This window comes from Moschus berezovskii, chromosome 20, assembly GCF_049115385.1.
Source record: "Moschus berezovskii isolate FMDL1 chromosome 20, NW_MosBer_1.0, whole genome shotgun sequence".
NCBI classification, from domain to species: Eukaryota; Metazoa; Chordata; class Mammalia; order Artiodactyla; family Moschidae; genus Moschus; species Moschus berezovskii.
In genome coordinates, this window is record NC_142479.1 from 25,315,650 (window position 1) to 25,338,140 (window position 22,491).

The 22,491-nt window shown below is 41.3% G+C and overlaps 1 protein-coding gene and 1 non-coding gene across 3 annotated transcripts in view; one reads left to right on the plus strand and one right to left on the minus strand.

Annotated features, from left to right (window-relative positions):
* Positions 1–22,491, plus strand: part of AATF (apoptosis antagonizing transcription factor) — a 116,904-nt gene that overhangs the window by 24,905 nt on the left and 69,508 nt on the right. For both annotated transcript variants that reach the window (XM_055400463.2, XM_088828655.1), the window contains exons 5-7: positions 18,633–18,747; positions 20,368–20,569; positions 21,340–21,504. In XM_055400463.2, the coding sequence (XP_055256438.2) occupies positions 18,633–18,747; positions 20,368–20,569; positions 21,340–21,504 (482 nt within the window). The remainder of the gene's footprint in view (positions 1–18,632; positions 18,748–20,367; positions 20,570–21,339; positions 21,505–22,491) is intronic.
* Positions 9,212–9,284, minus strand: TRNAA-UGC (transfer RNA alanine (anticodon UGC)). Its single transcript has one exon. It is a non-coding gene; the product is annotated as a tRNA-Ala (tRNA).

The following is a 22,491-nucleotide window of genomic DNA, read 5'->3' on the forward strand; positions in this document are numbered from 1 at the left end:
TAGGGTCTTGCTCATTCAATTAATGTTTTCATAATCAATGCAAGTCAGAACTTGCAGTTTGTTCCTGATTTGCACATTAAAGAGCTCCATTAATTAAGAATCCTGGTGTTTGGCATGTTCCCGCAGGATCTGTGCATTATTTACATGGTAAAAGTGCAGGATGCAAGTTTTCCCTGTTGTTGTGGCAATTGCAGTTAATCCTGCTTTTTCTTTCTTGCCTTTTTTAAAAAAAAATCTTTTTTTTTTTTTGGTTTTCGGATAACAATTCACAACTCATTGAAACTCCTTGGGGATACATTGTACCAAAACAGGAACAAGTGATCCAAATGAGGGGCCACAGGAAGAGCAGAAAGTAAATCCTTTGTTTAAAGGGGGGGAAAACCTCTGGAAGAGGTAGATTCTGTGTTTGGTTTTTGTTGGATGTTTGTTTCACTTGGCTAAAGGTGGGTTTCACTTGGCTAAAGGTGGCTAAAGGTGTTTACTCTGAATTTGCAGATTACGCCCCCCCCCATAATAGTAGTTGTATTGATAAATGTGGTTGCCTTTCATAATCCAAATAGCCCAGACATTTAGATGAACGTCCTCCCTAAGCTTATGTCAAATAAGCTGTTTTATAATATTACAGTTTTGAGTTTTTCAGCTTTATCATGAAATCACTTTCCAGAGTGTTTCCTGGTACCATTTCTTTTGGAAGCCTTGGTCAAAGCCAGAAGTGGTCTCCATCCTGATACATTCAGTTCAGTTCAGTCGCTCAGTCGTGTCTGACTCTTTGCGACCCCATGAATCACAGCACGCCAGGCCTCCCTGTCCATCACCAACTCCCAGAGTTCACTCAAACTCATGTCCGTCGAGTCGGTGATGCCATCCTGCCATCTCATTCTCTGTCGTCCCCTTCTCCTCCCACCCCCAATCCTTCCCAGCATCAGAGTCTTTTCCAGTGAGTCAACTCGTCGCATGAGGTGGCCAAAGGATTGGAGTTTCAGCTTTAGCATCAATCCTTCCAATGAACACCCAGGATTGATCTCCTTTAGAATGGACTGGTTGGATCTCCTTGCAGTCCAAGGGACTCTCAAGAGTCTTCTCCAGCACCACAATTCAAAAGCATCAATTCTTCGGCACTCAGCTTTCTTCACAGTCCAACTCTCATATCCATACATGACCACGGGAAAAACCATAGCCTTGACTAGACAGACCTTTGTTGGCAAAGTAATTAGATGGTTTAAAAGCAGTTGGAAACGTGAAATCAGATCACTGGTTAGCAGGTTCCTGCTTTCCAGTTTCAGCCGTGGCTAATGGTTACCCTACTCATAATGTATTTCCCAGGAGTAGCTAGTTCATCTTTAAAAGTACTATGAGAAGCTGCAAAGCATTTTTTAAGTTAGTGGAGACATTGTTGTTCCCCTGGTGTTTATGAAACTTGTTAGGAATTTTATGAGACTTAGTTGAATTTGTCCTTTTACTACTCTTCCATTATATTATATATGTAAACTCTTTAGATATATCTTTGTATATATAAGGGATGTATAAAATCTTCACTGTAAAAAAAAAATGCATAAACAGTGGAGATGTAGGTAAAAGAAGTTGGAAGTTCTTCCATTCTCCCAAATCCCTCTTCCTCCTTCCCAGAGAAAACAATGCGGGGGGAGGGGGGTATTCTTCCAGACATTTTAATATTTATATATTTTCTTCTGCTATACTTCTCTTTCCATTAAATGTTAATGGACATCTGACAAGGAGAAGAGATTGGGGAGAAGGTGGTATGGGGGTGGGGGAAAGGCTATTATGCTGTTGTTGTTTAGTTGCTCAGTGGGGTTTCTGACTCTTTGCGACCCCGTGGACTGCAGCCCTCCAGGCTCTTCTGCCCATGGGATTCTCCAGGCAAGAATACTGGAGTGGGTTGCCATTTCCTCACCAACTATTGTTACTTATAAATTATTTTAGAGAAAGTCATTATGTCACAGTACCTTTAAGATATAATTCTCTCATAATTATTATATTTATGGTTGTTGTTGTTAAGTTGTATTTGTCTCTTTGTGACCCCATAGACTATAGCTCGCCAGGCTCTTCTGTCCATGGGATTTCCCAGGCAAAAATACTGGAGTGGGTTGCCATTTCCTTCTCCAGGGGATCTTCCCAACCCAGGAATCGAACTCACATCTCCTTCATTGGCAGGCAGATTCTTTACCGCTGACACCCTAAGAGTTGTGTTATTAGCTGTCCCCGAATTAGTTTGCACATATTAGTTGCTTTGAATGTTTGTTTTGCTTGGACTGCACCTGACTTTATGTGAGTTCTTTGGTAATTTTTAATGAGCTCTCATGTAATATTGATTATTTTGCTTGGCGGTTAGTCTCAGATCTACCAGATTCTGTTTTTCTTGAGGCTGTTGAGTAAATCTGCCTCTGGCTAAATCCAAAATGCTGCTATTTTAAGAGGAGTTTTTACTAGCTATCTCTCGTGTAAAGAAAATTTTTACAGGTAGAGAGGCTGTTCAAATCTTAAAGATTCTTACATCCTTAAGATGGCACATGCTGCTGCTGCTGCTGCTGCTGCTGAGTCACTTCAGTCGTGTCCGACTCTGTGTGACCCCATAGACGGAAGCCCACCAGGCTCCCCTGTCCCTGGGATTCTCCAGGCAAGAACACTGGAGTGGGTTGCCATTTCCTTCTCCAATGTGTGAAAGGGAAAAGTGAAAGTAAAGTCGCTCAGTCGTGTCCGATAGTCCATGCTAAATCCATGTCAGCAGTGGTGAGGGTTTGGAGGGAAAGCAGAGACAGATGTGCTAACTCAAATATTTAGAAAGCATTTCTGGTGACTTCAGTAGACTCAATAGAGATAGACGAGAAGAGCATGAGTGAAAAGAAATCAGAAGCAACGTTTTGAGAAGCGGGATGATTAATTTACTTCTATTTTTGTGTTTTATTGTGCAGGTACAATGCTAGATGCCTCTGTCCTGTAAAAATAATAAAAATACCTCCCATTTGTTAATTGGCACTGTTCCCCATGCACTGTGTTGTTTTTTTAAAACATTTGTTTACTTATTTGACTACACCAGGTCTTTTTTTTTTCCTTTTTTAGAATGTTGTTTTCTTTTTTTTAAACTTTTATTTTTATTATTATTTTTTAATTTATTTATTTTAATTGGAGGCTAGTCCATTCTAAAGGAGATCAATCCTGGATGTTCATTGGAGGGACTGATGCTAAAGCTGAAACTCCAATACTTTGGCCACCTCATGAGACGAGTTGACTCACTGGAAAAGACTCTGATGCTGGGAAAGGTTGGGGGCGGGAGGAGAAGGGGACGACGGAGAATGAGATGGCTGGATGGCATCACCGACTCTGTGGACATGAGTTTGAGTGTACTCCGGGAGTTGGTGATGGACAGGGAGGCCTGGCGTGCTGTGATTCATGGGGTCGCGGAGAGTCGGACACGACTGAGCGACTGAACTGAACTGAACTGAATTATATTATTGTATTGGTTTTGCCATACATTGACATAAATCTGCCCTGGGTGTACATATGTTCCCCATCTTGAATCCCCCTTCCACCTCCCTCCCCATCCCACCCCTCTGGTTCATCCCAGTGCACCAGCCCTGAGCATCCTGTATCATGTATCGTACTTGGACTGGTGATTCGTTTCACATATGATAATATACACATTTCAGTGCCATTCTCCCAAATCATCCCACCCTCGCCCTCTCCCACAGTCCCAAAGACTGTTCTATACATCTGTGCCTCTTTTGCTGTCTCGCATACAGGGTTATTGTTACCATCTTTCTAAATTCCATATATAAGTGTTTATTTGACTACACCAGGTCTTAGTCGGAGAAGGCAATGGCAAGCCACTCCAGTACTCTTGCCTGGAAAATCCCATGGACAGAGGAGCCTGGTGGGCTACAGTCCATGGGGTCGCTACTAGTCGGACAAGACTGAGCAACTTCACTTTCACACGTTGGAGAAGGAAATGGCAACCCACTCCAGTGTTCTTGCCTGGAGAATCCCAGGGATGGCGGAGCCTAGTGGGCTGCCGTCCATGGGGTCGCACAGAGTCGGACACGACTGAAGTGACTTAGCAGCAGGTCTTAGTTGTGACTTGTGGGCTCTAGTTCCCTGACCAGGGATTGAATCTGGGCCCCCTCCATTGGGAGCATGAAGTCTTAGCCACTGGACACCAGAGAAGTCCCTGTGAAGTTCTTTATCAATATCTCGTTTAGTTCTTATTCTCATTTAGTTCTCTCTGCAGCCTGTGAAATATAACTGTGTTGTACAAAAGAGGAAATCAACTCTTAGAGGTTGAGTGACCTGATCAAGGTCACACAGTCAGAGGCAAGGCCAGTTAGAGGTCTGTTTGCTTCACAATCTCTGCTCTAGGCCATCACTATGCACATAGTTTAATGCTAAACAGTGTTCCTCCCCACCCCCACCCCACCCCCACCTTTTAAAAGAAAGTATGAGGGAATAGATAAAGTGCCAAAGCCTCAAGGAATTAAATCAGGAGAGATATGGAGATGAATTTGTAATAAAACAAAAGGCTTAGTTCAGTTCAGTTCAGTTCAGTTCAGTTGCTCAGTCGTGTCCGACTCTTTGCGACCCCATGAATCACAGCACGCCAGGCCTCCCTGTCCATCACCAACTCCCGGAGTTCACTCAAACTCCTGTCCATCGAGTCGGTGATGCCATCCAGCCATCTCATTCTCTGTCCTTCCCTTCTCCTCCCGCCCCCAATCCCTCCCAGCCTCAGAGTCTTTTCCAGTGGCCACCTCTTGTGACGAGAAGGCTCAGAGTGAGTAGTAAATGTAACCTGCAATTTTTCTGTTCTGTTCTGTTCAGTCACTCAGTCGTGTCCGACTCTTTGCGACCCCGTGGACTGTAACCTACCAGGCTTCTCCATCCATGGGATTCTCCAGGCAAGAATACTGGAGTGGGTTACCATTTCCTTCTCCAGGGGATCTTCCCGACCCAGGGATCGAACCCAGGTCTCCCGCATTGGAGGCAGACGCGTTAACCTCTGAGCCACCAGGGAAGCCCTAAAGATACTTTTTCAGTAGAGAGTTAGGAGGGCCCTTGGTTAATCAGCTGATCCACTCCCTCCCCTTATGCAGGTAAGCTTTTTTTAAGTGATGAAGAAATAGATAAATGTGCTTTCTTATTATATATGTGCTACATACTCATTATATAAAATTTAGAAAATGGTCAAGTGAAAGTAAGGAAATATTCTTCCTCAGTCTGAGCAGTAGAGTTATGTACTTTTAATATTTTGGTATATAGTATAAATATTTTCTAGTTTTCTCCCCCCCGCATTGGGTATATAGTTAGGACAAAAGTGGAACAGTGTTCTGTATTCTGTTTTGCAGTCTATTTTCTTCTACTTAACAGAGATCATGAATATTTTTCCATGTCATTAAATACTGTTCTACAGCATTATTTTTAATGGCAGCATAGACTTTCCATCATATGGGTACTTTAACTAGTTCTTTATTGTTGGACATTTGGATTATTTCCAGTTTTTCATCTTTATAAATAATGCCGTAAACATTATTAGTAAATCTTTACTCACACCTCTGATTACTTTGTTTCATAAAATAAATTTCTAGATGTGGAATTAGTATGTGTTCCGAGGATATACAGTTTTAAGGCATTTGATCTTTGTGGCCAAGTTGCACTCCAGAAAAGTTGATCAGTTCACATTCTCACCTTCTTTATATGAATGTCAGTTTCCCTTATCCTTATCAACATTGAGCTTTACAGTGTTGTTTCATCTTTATCACTTTGATAGGTGGAAAATGGTCTCTGCTTTTTTTAATTTACTTTTTAAAAAATTTACAGTTCCCTGTGTTTAATGAGGGTAAATAGTTTTCTTTCATTCATTGGCCCTTGGTATTTCTTCTGTGAGTCATGCAGGGAAAATCTTTATTTTATTTTTGTATTGTTATTTGAAATGTTTTTTAGTTTTTGGGTTGTATCAGGTCTTCACTGCAGCTCGTGGGCTTTCCCTAGTTGCCATGAGCAGGTAACAGTTTCTCTGTTACCGTACTCGGGCTTCTCATTGCGGTGGCGTCTCTTGTTGGGAAGCACAGGCTCAGTAGCTGTGACCCATTGGCCAAGTTGTTCCTTGGCATGTGGAATGTTCCCTGACCAGGGATCGAACCTGGCTCCCCTGCTTTGATGGGCAGATTTTTAACCACTGGACCACCTGGGAAAATTTTAAATTAGTTCTAAGGATGTGTGGTCTACCTTGTCAGTCAAATATATGACCACTTCTAATCTCTCCTGCTTTTATTTTAATCTGTGTCTTTTCATTTGATTATCTTGTTGATAGGAAGAATTATATCTACCTCAGAAGACCTCTTTGTATTATTGATTTTATTTATTTAGTCTTTTTTAATTTTTTTGTATTTTGATTGTGCCGCACTGCATATGGAATCTTAGTTTCCCAACCAGGGATAGAACCCACATTGCCAGCAATGGAAGCATGGAGTCTTAACCACTGGAACCCCAGGGAAGTCCTTATTTCATCTTAATCAGTTTTTAAAGACAATTATAGAAGTGACTGCTGCTGCTGCTAAGTCGCTTCAGTTGTATCCTACTCTGTGTGACCCCATAGACGGAAAATTTTTTTCAAACAGTGCTCATTATCCCTCTCCCAGGGACGGGGGAGCCTGGTGGGCTTCCGTCTATGGTGTCACACGGAGTCGGACACGACTGAAGTGACTTAGCAGCAGCAGCTGTGTCCTAACAATTCTGAAATATGTAGCAGAGACTGTGAAAGTCCTTTTTTTCCTTCCTATTATTAGTGCTCTACACAGAGAACTATCTCTAGAAGTTTGGTGTATATCTTTCCACATATGTGTGTGTTTAGTTGCTCAGTTGTGTCCTACTCTTTGCGACCGCATGAACTGTAGCCAGACAGACTCCTCTGTCCATGGGATTCTCCAGGCCAGAACACTGGAGTGGGCTGCCATTCCCTTCTCTAGGGGTTCTTCCCAACCCAGGGATTGAACCTGGGTCTCCTTCATTGCAGGCGAATTCTTGACCATTTGAGCCATCAAGGAAGCCCTATTCTTCTGGATACTTTATGTCAATTTAAAATTTTGTAAACTATGAATGAGATCATATGGATCCATTGAACTAGAACCATCTTCTTATGTTGATAAATATGTCTTACCTGTTGTTTCTTTTAAAAAATGCTATCTTTATTTTCATTTTCCTGAAGTACTTCAAAGTAATCATCAGCATGTCATTTTGCTTCTAAACACTTCTGTAAATGGCTCTAAAAAGTAAGACTGTTTCTTATATAGCACTATCATCTCATCTAACCAAATCAATACTTTCTAGCAGTCCTAAATAATATGTCCACTTCATGCTCAAATTACTTCAGTTATCCCCCAAAGTATTTATGGTTTAGTGTATTCAAACCAAATTCTATTTATACTTATACTTTTGAGCAGCTCCCCAGAAAGTTATCTGGGTAAATTAAATTGATTTAACCAATCCCCTGTAAATGGGCACTTAAGATGTTTGCCTGTTTTTACCTATTATAAACAGTGCTAAATAAATAACATTTTTGTACCCATCTCTTTGCTTTCTTATCTGATTATTTCTCTAGGATTAATTTCTAGAAGTGGAATCATAGGGTCAGGAGGTGTGTGAGTGTACAACTTTGATATATTTTGCCAAGTTGCTTTCTGGATCTGTTGTGCTAATTAAACGCTTATCAGCTGTGCATGGTGAGGGCCCTTTCCTCACATTCTTGAAAGCATCAAGCACGATCAGAAAAATATCACATTGTTTTAATTTTTTCTTTTTAAGTGAGGCGGAGCAATTTTTTTTTTTTTTAATGTATTTGGCCATTTGAATTTTGGAGACTGTTAATCCGTTTCTTAGCATCTTCCTTTTCAGGTTAAGCAAATATTTTTATATCTTGTCTTACAGGACCTGCTTTCCATCTGTATGACCTAGGCCTTCTTTAGTTTCTCCACTTTGTTTTTTTCAACTGTGGGAATCAAATCTAGATACAACATTTTAACAGAAACTCACTAATGTTTTTTTTAATTGTGCTGTGGTAACTGAGAAGGATAGTTATGTCATTTTTTTTTTGGAATTGAAAATTTCCTGTCACTGTCTCCCAGTTGGTTTAGATACATAACCCATATGGGTACATTAATCTAGAAAATGAAAAATGTACAGTTTCTTTTATTTATTTTATTGTTTGCAGTTTCTTTTTTAAAGCTTGTAGTAGTGTTCATTTCCTTTATCTGTATAATGGTGATATAATAATAGTGCCCGCCTGAAAAGATTGTCATGAGGACTTAAATAAGTTAATACATGAAAAGTGCTCAGGTTATTGCCTGGTACTTCAGTTCAGTTCAGTTCAGTCGCTCTGGTACTTAGTAGGTCCTTAATACGTGTTAGCTATTAATTTTAGTGGTGGTAATAGTTTTTTCCTAGGCTATAGCTCTATGGCCATAGTATTTGTTTCCCTCTTCATAAAAGGGTTATGTAAATAAATACTGGTACTATACTTATAGTCAGACTTCCCTGGTGGCTCAGATGGTAAAGTGTCTGCCTGCAATGTGGGAGACCGGGGTTCGATCCCTGGGTGGGGAAGATCCTCTGGAGAAGGAAATGGCAACTCGTTCTAGTACTCTTGCCTGGAAAATCCCTTGGGAGGGGCCTGGTAGGCTATAGTCCATGGGGTCGCAGAGTCAGACACTACTGAGCGACTTCACTTCATACTCATAGTCACTGAAATGACTTAGCACGGACATACACAAACTTGTAGTAAGTTCTTTGGAGATTTAAAGTGCACACACAAAGTACATGCTAGGAAAAATATTAAGACATCATTTTTCTTCAGTTATTCATTCAACACCCTGGAGTCTGCCATTTGCCAGCACCCAGTTTGCAAAGGCTGAGCAGTTCAGTCTCTGCCTCAGGACATTCACAGCGAGGTGTGGGGATAGGTAAACCGCTGTTAAAGCATCATTTACATGTTATTACATGAAAGCAACCTCTCAACGTGTTTCATTTTTGGGTTGATAAATAAACAATGCTTACCCTCATTAATATTAAAAGGGACTTAAATAACATAATCTTTTACTTTCTTGGTTTTTTTTAATGAATGAATTTGGCTGTGCTGGGTCTTAGCTGCAGCCTGCAGGATCTTTAGTTGCGGCATGCAAACTCTTAGTTGCAGCGCATGGGAAACTAGTTCCCTGACCAGGGATTGAACCTGGACCCCTTGCATTGCAACCACAAAGTCTTAGCCACTAGACTACCAGGGAAGTCCCTGTCTTTTATATAAAAATAAAAGTCTTTAGTCTTTTATTTCCTGGGCTTCAGTTTATTCAAGTGGCAATAATGACAGTTTTCACGGGAGTGCATTGTAACATGCCTGACAAGAATTGCTAATTGGTTTCACATATGGAAGTTCTAAAATCTGATACAATATAGTTGATATGTTCAAATGAGGGAGAAGTTAAGTTTGATTACCTTTCTTCCATTGACAGAAGGGCAGTTTACTGAGGACACACAGTTACTGAAAACAGCAAACAGGGAGTCCACATTTTGTCAGCATTCAGATCTGAAAATGGTAGTGTAGTTAGATGTTCTTTCATCTGACTTGGGCATCATTTCTCTGGAACTGAAATATTTGTAGAGGGCTTTTCATGGCCAAAATGGTGTGTTAGCTGCCAGAGTGCCAGTATGCACCCTGTGTCTCAAGGAGCTTGCGCCATACGCAGCACGATATGTGTTGGAGCAGTGACGTGAAGGATACTGGGAGAGAAAGGATTAACTGCGCGGGAACCCCTGTCTCCAGACCCATCTGTACAGAGACTCTGGGTACTTGGCTCAGGACAGTTCACTACCTAAAAGGCTGTTTATTTGAAGGCTTTTTAAATATGAAAGGATCAAACTATTTTACATGAAACAGAAGGTTACTTGCATTGTGGTCCTAATTTTATTTTTAATATGTTTCTTTACTTCAGAGTTTACTTTAAACTTTAACTGTATTTTAAATCGTAAGAGTAATACATGATATCAAAATATTCAAACAGTTCAAAAGTATATCAGATAAAAAGGAAAATATCCACAGTCTCCCTGGGTGACTCCTATTAGACAGTTTATAAATAGTTCCTTGTAAATAAAACTTGGATTTTAAGTACCTCATGCTCTGAGCATTTCCCCTTTCCATTTAAAGGGGAAAAATAAATTTCCCTTTTCAGAGAAGTCCTCTGGAACAATGGAGGTTGTCTAGGAACGGTGAAATGGAAGGTAGCTAGTAGATTTCGGGAAGTCCATTGATCAGTCAGATTGCTGTGTCCTGTAGGGCTTTTTAAGGATTTATTGACACACTTCATCAAGGTATTTGAGAGAGCATTCAGGGAAACCTACGAAATTCTGCAGTTCTTTTCCCTCCCTTATAAATTCATGCCTGGTCAGAAATTACAGCTTGAGTGGGATGTCCCTCCACAGAACTCAAACGCACACTATCTATCATGTTACTTAGCACGGCAGTAATGTAAAATGGGAAGGATTTTTTCCTTTTGGTCTCTTTCTGTGAAGGGGCTCACCCAGCATATTTTATCCTCTGTCTCTCCATCTCTCTCTTATTTCAACTTCCACTTACTCCCCAATTCCCCACATCATTCTCTTAAGAGGAAAAAAATAAGTTTTGTCCACCGAGTCCTCTTTCTTATTTGATTTAAAAGGTCTTGGGTTGAATGTTTCTCACAAAAACACTTTGCATTCAGAATTAGCCCATCAAATCGTTTCCACCACAGACCCCTGCACAGGCTGTGTGCCTTGCGCTGTGGGTTCCCCCCCCGAGGTCGGAAAACCCACGTCTGCCTTTGGTTTAGTTGTCATGATTTTAGAATATAAGTCCCCACGCCCTGCTTTGAAAGGTTGTCCTGGTGGTGATTTTGTACCATAAAAAAAAAAAAAATCCTACTTTTGGTTAACACAACCAGCCACCACAGTGGGACAGAACTCCTTCTGCTATTCCAGCCAAAACCACAGTCCTCCTAAGAGCACATTAATTTCTCTAAACCAGGGGGTATGTATGTGCCTGTGCCTAGGAACCACATGAGACATGGGTTCAATCCCTGGGTCAGGAAGATCCCCTGGAGGAGGAAATGGCAACGCACTCCAGTATTTTTACCTGGAGAATCCCATGGACAGAGGAGCCTGGCAGGCTACAGTCCATGAGGCTGCAGAGTTGGACCTGACTTAGCAACTGAATAAAAACAACACATCTATATGTGTGTACACCTACATGAATGTATAAAAATTCTCCTTGGGCTCATGTTGGAAATGATATCGACTCATCCACATGGTGGGCGTTAAGGAATCTGTAACCTGCAGTGCTGTGTCTTAGTGGTAATGCCATCCTGCTTTTGGAATACAGAACAAGCCCAAACAGTAATACTGACAGAATTCGGAATTATGATACAGTGGAGCCTTCACGTAATTCTTTGTTGAAGAAGTTAGGGCCTAAATGTTAAGGCTTATTGTTATTCCGAGTTGATAATCTCTGCCTTGCTTTAATAATTTTTCCTCATGCCTGGGTAGCCCGCGAGTTGCACAATAATCACTCACACAGCTTTGTAATCAATGCCCAAAGTAATAGGATTCCTCTGGCCACCGGCAATTAATAAATTTGTGTCTTTTTTAAAACACTAGCAAGTCGGGCCTGAAATACGACTGACTGGCTCTCCTCATTTGCATATTTATTGCAGTGGAAAAATTCTTACCAGATGATTGATGCCGGGCCTGCCTCTTGAATTCCAAGCAGCACGTTATTATGAAATGAAAAATGCCGGCCATACAGTTGATTAAAGTTGAAGACAGTGGAATCGGTGTTTTTTAAGATTGTGGGAGAATTAAAGGCATATTTTAATAGATGTTGACAAGAAGTGAACTAACAAAAGCAAAGCAAAGGATTTGCTTGAAAAGATTTAATCAAACGTCTTTCTGGGGGGATTAATTGCCAGGGATGACTAGCGCAAGTGGCAGGCTTGTGTGGATTTGAATGAAAAGTATTGTTCTCAGGCCAATACAGCGTGTGTCATTTTGACCTATAGTTTAGCTGTAGTTCTAGAGTTACTTTGGAAGAAGGGGGAGAAAAACTGTTGTTGCAATCTGTACCTTCTAGCTTAATGTATATATCCGGGAATAAGAGGAATGTAGGAGTTTATATATACTCACACATAAATAATTGTATGTTTGCATATTTGCTTTAAAAATAATGGTGTGGATATTTAAAAACTGATAAGGCGAGCTTTATTTTACTTTATACATTTGCTGTCCCCATTGCCCTCCATCTCCTCACCAGAAGTTTTACTTATTGGTTTATAATCTAATTAACGAACTGTGTGCCGATGTCCAAACTTATTCTCTGCCTCCAGTTTTGTTTATGTCGAACAGCCTAGATGAATCAAGGAAAAAAATAAAGCTGTTAGGTGAAAATGGTTTTTAGATTGGTGACATTTTATATATAGAACGCTTGCATATGGGCAGCATGTAAATGAATACTTAATGTGGGAATGTATGAATACTGGTTCTGTCTTAGCACTGTAGATCACGGCAAGCAGAGCCCGAGACTTTCACTGTGTGAAAGATGCCGATTTTGTGATAGTCATATACTTTCTATTTTATAGCATTTAAACATTTGCAGCATACCTTAATATATACAAGCATTTGTTATGTTTCGCCTTAGTTCTGCAAGATAACCAGGCAAAGGATTATCTGCATGATGTAGATGAGATCGTTGGCACTCGAAGAGATTAAATGGGGGGGGGTCCACTCAGTGGAAAATGAGTAGTTAGGGATAATTTCTGTTAAAATCCAGGGCTCCTGGCCCTCAGTAAAGTACTCTTTCCATTTATTCTTTACTTGGGAAATTATTTCTAAGGCTGGTGCCCAGGTGCTTAGTTTGAGTCTTGGTAATAAGGTCAGTCATGTGTCCTTCTTAATCTCCTCTTAAGTCAAAGGCCTCTGGAAATGGACCAGGTAGGACAAAATAAACATATATGTTCTTGGCAGTCTCCGTTTGTTTTGTGGCCACGTGCCAGGAGGGAGAGAGATGAAAGTATATGTGCATCTCTGCTGCTTTTCTTAGCTTTGAACTCTGGGAGAGAAACTAGGGGTGAATTAGAAACTGTTGATTCCATTCCCTTGATCATTCATGGGGTTGAACAAATGGAATTCAACTTTGTATGAGTGACAGAGTTCTTTGGTTTGGTTCGTTTTGGTCTGGGGCTGGGAAGAACTCACTGTGGGATCTGAGCCTTCAGGAGAGCGTCTTTCCTCACCCTGGTCAACTGTGGCTTCGAGGGGGCCTGCCGCGTCCAGCAGATGATTGCTCACTGTTTCTTCAGGTTTTACATAAAACTTCACTGGAAGGAAATGTGACCGTAATACTGCAAAGAAACGGGAATTGGGTTCTGGCTTCTAAATCTCTTCACAGGAGGTTGTCCATGTATTGACCACTGATGACTTGACTTTGATAAACTTTATTTTTGGTGGTGGTAGTGGTGGTTGCTGCTGCTGCTAAGTCACTTCAGTCGTGTCCGATTCTGTGTGACCCCACAGACGGAAGCCCACCAGGCTCCCCTGTCCCTGGGATTCTCCAGGCAAGAACACTGGAGTGGGTTGCCATTTCCTTCTCCAATGTGTGAAAGGGAAAAGTGAAAGTGAAGTCGCTCAGTCGTGTCCGACCCTTAGCGACCCCACAGACTGCAGCCTACCAGGCTCCTCCATCCATGGGATTTTCTAGGCAAGAGGTGGTGGTGGTTAGAAGCACAGAATTGTAGATTTCATCTCTGGTAGGTCTCCTGACACTTTGATGCATGGTGGTGCTATCCCTGAATGGAGCTTAAATACTTCAGGGCTACTTTCTGACTGGGTGAAGGGGTGTATAAAATGACGACGTATGAGAGAGTATTAACAGAAAGGCACACTTTGATTTACTGATATTGGCTCTCTGCCTTCTTGTTGGATTGATATGCTGTCTAATATATCTGCAGTGGATTTTTTTAAACTGACTTGAACAAAATAAAAGGGCTTGTATAGCTACTTGAAAGTGGCCCTTAAAAGTAGTAGTTTCTGTGTTGGATGTTTTCACAATTCTTGGTTATGTTACATGTGAGAGTCAAATTATGACTTGCTTGTTGGGGGCAAGCAGCCATAAACATTATGGACTGCTTTGCAGCTGCTTCTCTGTGTGGTTCTTGATCTTCTGTTTTAGATCATGGACACGTGGTACCTGGAGGAAGTAAGGGACAGGTACTTGTTTTTCCTATTCTTATAATTATTTTTTATTGTGGCAAAAAGACACAAAGCATGAAAATTACCATTCTAAGTGTACAGTGCAATAGTGTTAAGTATATTTACATTGTTGTACATCCAGTTGCCAGAACTTTCTGATTTTGTAAAACTAAAACCCTGTACTCATTAAACAACAATTCCTATTTCCCTCTCCCCCCAGCCCTTGACATGCACCATTCTCCTCTCTGTTTTTAGGAATTAGACTACTCTAGATACCTTGTATAAGTGGGATGATACAGTATTTGTCCTTCTGTGACTGACTTATTTCACTCAGCACAGTGTCCTCAAGGCTCATCCATGTTGTGGCATGTGTCAGAATTCCCCTCCTTTTTAAAGCTGAATAACGTTCCATTGTTCTTTCAGACTAGCCTCCAGACCGAAGGATTGTAGATGACTTTTTCTGTGTAGAAATAGACTGGGGAGGTAGAGTTATTATTACTTCACCCTTAGGAAGTAGTTAAGTATTTCTAAAAATTGCGGTAGTAAAACAGATATGGCATAAAATTGACTGTTTAACCATGTTAAAGAGCACAGCTCTGTTGCAAGTACATTCACGTTGTCCTGCCACCATCACTACTGTCCATTTCAAAAACTTTTTTATCATCCCAAGCTGAAACTTTGTACCCATTTAACAATAAGTCCCCATCCCCACCTCTCCTCAGCCACTCTTCTGTTTTCTATGAATTTGACTGTAATTTTAGGTTCCTCATATAAGCGTAATCACACAATATCTGTTCTTTTGCAACTGGCTTATTTCACATAGCCTAGTATTTTCAAGATTTAGTCTTGGGAATTTTGAGGACCACTTTGCAGATGCAAAATTGATTTGTGGTTTCACTTTGGAGAACATTCGCTGTCTTACAAATAGCTGTTTCTAGAAAAGGAGTGAAAACAATGGTTCATACTTGCAAAGAATTGGGATGAGATGAGATTTCTGTTTTCATGGCTTTCTTAAAGTATTAGTGTCTCTTCTATTTTCTTAAGTTTCTTGCTATAACATACTTTCAGAAGCTTATCTATTATGGGCTCTCTGTTTATAATTCTCAGCTGTTTTCATAGATGATCACTTATGGTAACATAGTATTTATAGTTACCGTTTTTATTCTTTGCTTTCCTCATTATTTTAATTATTTTCTATATATATATATACACATAATTTTGCATTATTCTAGTTACACACTTACCACGTGCATGTGTGCTAAGTTGCTTCAGTCGTTTCTGACCCTTTGAGACCCCATGGACTGTAGCTGCCAGGCTCCTCTGCCCATGGGATTCTCTGGGCAAGAATACTGGAGTGGGTTGGCATTTCCTCCTCCAGGGGAATCTTCCTGATCCAGGGATCAAACCGGTATCTCCTATGTCTCCTGCATTGAAGGCAGATTCTTTACTGGCCGAGCCATCTGGGAAGTTACACATTTAGACTTTAAAGTAATTCTTGTCTTTAAAATTGTTATGTCTAGGACTTCTCTGGTGATCCAGTGGTTAAGGACTCTGTCCTTCCAATGCAGAGTGCGCAGGTTTGATGCCTGCTCAGGGAACTCAAGTTCATACATGCTGTGTCATGTGACCTAAAAAAGAAAAACTTGTTATGTCTTTATTCTTTTTTTTCTTCTTGCCTACTTCTCATCTATTTATACTTAATCCATTTCCCCAAAACTATCAGAGGAATAATTCTGTATTATTTTTTCTTCTTGAGAATAATTTTTTATCATTATATTTGGTGGAAATTTTTGTTAAGATTCAGAGTAATGGGTTGAGAATTTTGGTTTGGAACACAAGGCATTTTGGATTTCTTCAGATATTGCAGGTCCTCCCAAGTGATATGGATATGTACTGATTATGAAAGGATTAGAATGTGGAATTTATAAATGATCAAGGATCTTATGCTACTTATAAACAGGGAAGTTGTATTTATATAGTCTTATATGGAGATTATTGGAGGAATGCAAAGTAGCTGTTAGGTCACTGAATTCCTTCTGACCAATCCAGGGGGGCTTTCTCAGGTAAGCTCTTGGTCTTACTGTGAAATGGAATGCTATAGCATGATCTGTTTGGAGAACTGGTCTGAGTCATGTGTTGGTGTCCCAGTGATAAAATAGGTGGGGATGCAAAATAGTGAGGAAGTTACTCAGGCTGGACAAAGTAGAACCAGAAGAGTTAGAATCAAATTTATAAAAATCCGATAAACTGAAGTTTGTATGAGCTGGTTAGTCTGGAATGTAAAACAGAAATGAATGTGCTACCGCTGCTGCTTAGTCACTTCAGTCGTATCCGACTCTGTGCGACCCTACAAACTGCATCCCGCCAGGCTCCTCTGTCCATGGGATTCTGCAGGCAAGAATAGTCGAGTGGGTTGCCATGCCCTCCTCCAGGGGATCTTCCCGACCCAGGGATCGAACCCAAGTCTCCTGCATTGCAGGCAGATTCTTTACCGATGAGCCACAAAATGAATAAATGAAGCCCAAGAAATGAATGTAGGGTCTGCTAAATGAGAGGATGCTTGAAAGAAGATTACGTTTCCTTAAGGGAAAGAGGGAAGGACTGATAGAAGCATAGCCAGAGACAAATGGACAACTCTTAGTGATAACATGTATGAAAAACACAGGATTTAGCCACTGATCGAATATACTGAATACTGGCACCAAAATGTCAGTGATCGCCTATGAAAATTAAACAGATGAGAGAAGCAGACAAAGGAGAAGTATTGCATTGGAAGAAAAAACTTTTGTTTCTGACATGGTGTGTTTGAGGGAGTGATGGAGCATCCATGTGGAGATTTTCTTAGTTGCTGGAAATGTGAGAGTTTGATTATAAAGAGATGTCTGAGTGCTATCAAAACATAACTAGTAATTATCAACATCTAGTTAGCTCCTTTAGTAGGATTATGCTGATAAGGCAGGTAAGAGTTCATTTCTCAGAGAGCCAGTTTTTATTCTGAAAGCTCTTGGTCGTAGATGTTACACTTGATCCTGACCAGCTTTATTACGAACACATCCTGTTGGCTGAGAGGAGAACCAGGTGGGAACATAGGCCCGATGAGCAGGTCTCCAATACACGATTCAGTACCCTGGACCCTCCAGATACTGGGGTTCCATGTCCCTGCATCCAGCCAACTTTGAACCAGCAATATTTGGAAAGAAAAAAAAATGTCAGAAAGTTCCAAAAATTTGCAGCACTCTAACAACCATTTCCGGAGAAGGCAATGGCAAGCCACCCCAGTACTCTTGCCTAGAAAATCCCGTGGATGGAGGAGCCTGGTGGGCTGCAGTCCTTGGGGTCGCTAAGGGTCGGACATGACTGAGCAACTTCACTTTCACTTTTCCCTTTCACACATTGGAGAAGGAAATGGCAACCCACTCCAGTGTTCTTGTCTGGAGAATCCCAGGGATGGGGGAGCCTGGTGGGCTTCTGTCTATGGGGTCACACAGAGTCGGACATGACTGAAGTGACTTAGCAGCAGCAGCAGCAACAACCATTTCCACAGGATTTGTATCATATTCACAACAATTTCTGTAGCATTTACATTATACTAGTTGTTATGAGTAATCTAGAGATGATTTGAAGTATGTGTGAGGGTGTGGGTAGGTTATATGGGTAATATGCAAATTAGGCCCTTTGATATAAGTAAGGGACTTGAGCATCTGTGGGTTTTTGCTGCCCAGGGGGAGAGGCCCTGGAGCCAATCCCGTGAGGATACAGAGCAATGACTGTATTGCGAACAGGAAATCATTAGCTTGGGTCTGTGTTCGTGAACAGGAACTTTCCATAAGGGTATACGCTGAGAGAGTGAATGAATGAGGTGGCAGCTCACACCAGAGGCAGAGAAGAACTCTCAGGGAAGGGAGGTGGTGGTGGTGATAGGAATCCTAGGACTAAGTTGTGCTTCTGGGGGGAAAAGAGAAGGTATTGCTTCAGGAGCCAGTTGATAAAGGGATAATCCAAGAGGTAACCTGTAGAAAGATAACTGAGAGGGTAACACCAGAGGAAGAAAATGATTGGTTATGATGATGGACAAGGATTTTGTCAAACTTAGTAAATTTAAGAACTCAGAATTTATTGCAGATGTTTTAAGTTTCTTACACATGTTTCCTTGCTTGTTCTCCACAAGGACTCTAAGAGGTAGGCACTGTTATTATTTCCTTTCAGGAATTCTGTATGTCAGAGAGTTCTTAGGCCCGGCCAGTCCTGTATACCCACCCCTACCCCAACCAGTACTACTCAGGAGGCAGGCGTCAGAGGCATCACCTGCTTTGGAGCACTGTAGGTAATTAACTGTTCCTTCTATCTGCTTTATTTCCCAGGTCACAAGGCTCTTAAAGCACTGTTGAGGTCATTGGTGGATCTACAGGAAGAGTTGCTTTTCCAGTACCCAGACACTAGGTATCTCGTAGATGGGACAAAACCCAAGGCAGAAAGGTAAGGAGGAATGGAACTCTGAAATCTATCTTTTCATCTGAATATTTTCCCACTGTTTATAAAGTCAGGTCCTTCCAGAAGATATCAGACTTCTTCATGTTAGTAAACTATCAATAGAAAGAGCCTCTCACATTTAATTGGTAGCCAGAATGGCATATAAGTTGGGAATTATCTTTTGGATTTTTATGTGTAGTTGTGTCTGATTGTGTTTGTGCATGCTTGCATGCTCAGTTGCTAGGTTGTGTCCAACTTTTTTGTGACCCCGTGGACTGTAGCCTGCCAGGCTTCTCTGTCCATGGGATTCTCCAGGCAAGAATATTGGAGTGGGTTGCCATTTCCTCCTTCAGGGATCAACCTGTGTCTCCTGCATTGCAGGTGGATTCTTCAGCACTGAGCCACCTGGGAAGCCCAATTACCTTTGTAAGCTTCTGCAAAATACTTGCCTTTGGGGGTAGGGGGCTACACCTCTCGGCTTGTGGGATCTTAGTTCCTTGACCAGGGATTAAACCCAGAGCCCTGGCAGTGAGAGCACTGAGGCCCAACCACTGGACCACCAGGGAATTCCCCAAACTTGCCTTCTTTTTTAGATCTAGTGAAATTATTGATGAAAGCACATTTTTAGTATGAATGCTTAGTTGATGTTTACGAAGCTCTTTGTTGCCCATACATGGAATTGCCAGTTATAACCATCGACTTTTTAGTAAGGGAAGAAGCAGTTATTTTGACGGGTGGCAACATTTTGGAAAATAGCAGAATAAACCTTTTTTTTCCCTTCCTGAAATCATCACATCTGATAAAGGGTCACCCCCCTCCTTGACCTCTCCCTCTGGCTGAGCCTGCTGCAAGTGGTACCTGCCTGTTGTTTTCCATTGTGCTTCTCTTCCGCTCCACTCCTTTCCACTGAGTTAGTTTGAAGGACGGAGGAGAGGAGCTCACATGTAGGAGGCACTTCCTTTGTGTTGGGGTCGGCAGTCCACAGAGTGCAGCTGGTTCTAACTGGAGGCTCCGGTACGTTCTCAGGCAGTTGACATTGCAGTCTAGTTTGGGTTCTGTGGCCTGTTGCTTTGAGTTTTCTTCACGTTCTGCTCCTCTTCATTTGGTTCAACTAGTACTATTCAGCTTTCCCAAACAATTGGTTACAGAGAGACATATTTCCCTTACTGATTTGGGGATTAAGGTCATAAAAGTATGATTATGTGTTTAATTTTTAAAGACCCTCATATAACAGTATAGGCCTGGTTCATGTGCATTTCTAATAATGTTTTTAACAACCTCATTTACTTTTATGGTTCTCTTTTAAAAATGTTTTTGAAACCACCCATTTTTATATTTATTTGATAAAGTACAGAAGTTTTTGTTTGACCGCATGAATGCTCTCTTCCAACAATAACAAAAAAGCCATATTGTTTTTTTAAAAAAAATATTTATTTGTTTGGCTGTGTGGGATCTTTAGTTGCCACACGTGGTATCAAGTTCCCTGACCAGGTGTCGAACCTGGGCCCCTGCTTTGGGAGCACAGTCTTAGCCACTGGGCCACCAGGGAATACTCCTGACTGCATGTGGGCCTAGGTTTTACCCAGGTAATGTTTATTTACATTGGACTTTTACTGGGTTTTCCAGTGAAGAGGAGATTTCCAGTGACGATGAAAAGCTCGTAGAGGAAAAGAAGCCACAGAGGAGGGGCCCGGCAAAGAGAAAGCTGGAGACGGAGGACTACCCCAGCTTCATGGCCAAGCGCTTCGCGGACTTCACCGTCTACAGGAACCGCACGCTCCAGAAGTGGCACGATAAGACCAAGCTGGCTTCTGGAAAACTGGGGAAGGCAAGCGTGTGTGTGTGTGTCTCTGTGTGTGTGTGTGTTTGTGTGTATGAAGGCAAGCGTGGGCATGTGTGTGTGTGTATGAAGGCAAGCGTGGGCGTGTGTGTGTGTATGAAGGCAAGCGTGGGCGTGTGTGTGTGTGTATGAAGGCAAGCGTGGGCGTGTGTGTGTGTGTGTATGAAGGCAAGCGTGGGCCTGTGTGTGTGTGTGAAGGCAAGCGTGGGCGTGTGTGTGTGTATGTGTGTGGGAAGGCAAGCGTGGGCGTGTGTGTGTGTGTGTGTGTGAGGTCGTGGCAACCTGAAGCGGCTGTGAGAAATTGGAGCTACAGCTCTCTTATATGGATGATGCCTTGATGTGGTAGTCATCCGTCATTTCTGTGGAAAAATTTACTGAACTCCTACCACTGAGGTTTATACCATTCAGGCATGGGTTTTCAACTTTATTAGTGAGGAGTGTTTTAAGTCTAGAAATGGTGGCCTTTTAAGTGTTGGAAAAACAAAATACCTTAAAGAAATGGATTTTACCACAATTAATATTAAAGGAGCAGAAATTAATCTCTGGATATAGGAAAGTAATGTGACCTGCTTAAGACTAATTTTTAATTTTTTTCTGAGAATAATCACAGCCATTCACACACTCAGCCTTTAACCGAAAGTCCCTCCTGGAAAGAGGATTGTCTGTTTCTCTGCTGACGCAGAAAGATAGAGAAACCAATGTCACTTGCTTCTGCAGAGACTTTGCGCATTATCTGACACTGGTTGATATTGTTGCAGGGTTTTGGTGCCTTTGAACGCTCAATCTTGACTCAGATCGATCATATTCTGATGGACAAAGAAAGATTACTTCGAAGGACACAGACCAAGCGTTCTGTCTACCGAGTTCTTGGCAAACCTGAGCCAGCAGTCCAGCCTGTACCGGAGAGTCTGCCAGGGCAGCCGGTAAGGACTCTGATGCATGGTGATTATGGGAGCAGTTTCTAAAGGAGGCTAATTAACTGGACGATCTGCTCACCTCCTTGTAGGTATTCCTTGGGGTATAAGAAATAAAGAAAGGGGGGAGAAAAAAGCACTGCTTTGTTTGAGAAACTGAGATGACGTGGGAGGGGAAAGTTTTTAAAAATGAAGCCATTGGGGCACAGTTCTTGAGGTGCTAGCCTACTGTGTTACCCCTTTGCCTGGCAAAGAAATAAAGCCCCTCTTTCTCCTAAACAAAAAATAATAATGAATAAAGCAATTATTAACTTGTGGCTAGCCTTCTCTTAATTTTGAGTTTGATATGAATCTGTTGTGGAAGCATTTGTAATTCAGTTTTTAAAATTCAGTTTTAAAGCTTCTTCTTTAGAAGCGCTAATATTGAGTTGAGTATGTACTTTAGACTTTCCTTTGCATGTTTATGTGCTCCAGGAAAGGATCCAGAATTGGAATAGGCAGATTCTTCTGTCTAAAGGAAACTCTTTTATTTATAATAGAAATATATGCTTAACTTCAGAAGAATTTTAAATGAAAAGTAAAATTCCCCTAGTCTGAAAATTCCACTTCTTAGGTTTAACGAATGTTCGTAGTTGTAACAAACTTTTAGGTATTTTCTACACAGACACACACAGACACACACACATGTATATAACACATATGCGTTCATAAAAATACGGTTTTTGGAACTTTCCTGTTGGCCCAGTGGTTAAGACCCCATGCTCCCAATGCAGTGGGCATGGGTTCAATCCCTGGTTGGGGAACTAAGATCCCACAAAGCCTGCACAGCATGGCCAAAAAACCAAAAATAATTGTCTATTTTTTTTTAACTAAATGGGATGGATATATATATAAATGTGTATAAATATATAAATTATATATAAAATCTCACAGTTTTCTAAATTATTCTAGATATTTTTCCAGGCTGTTACATAGAGATCTACCTCATTTTTTCTA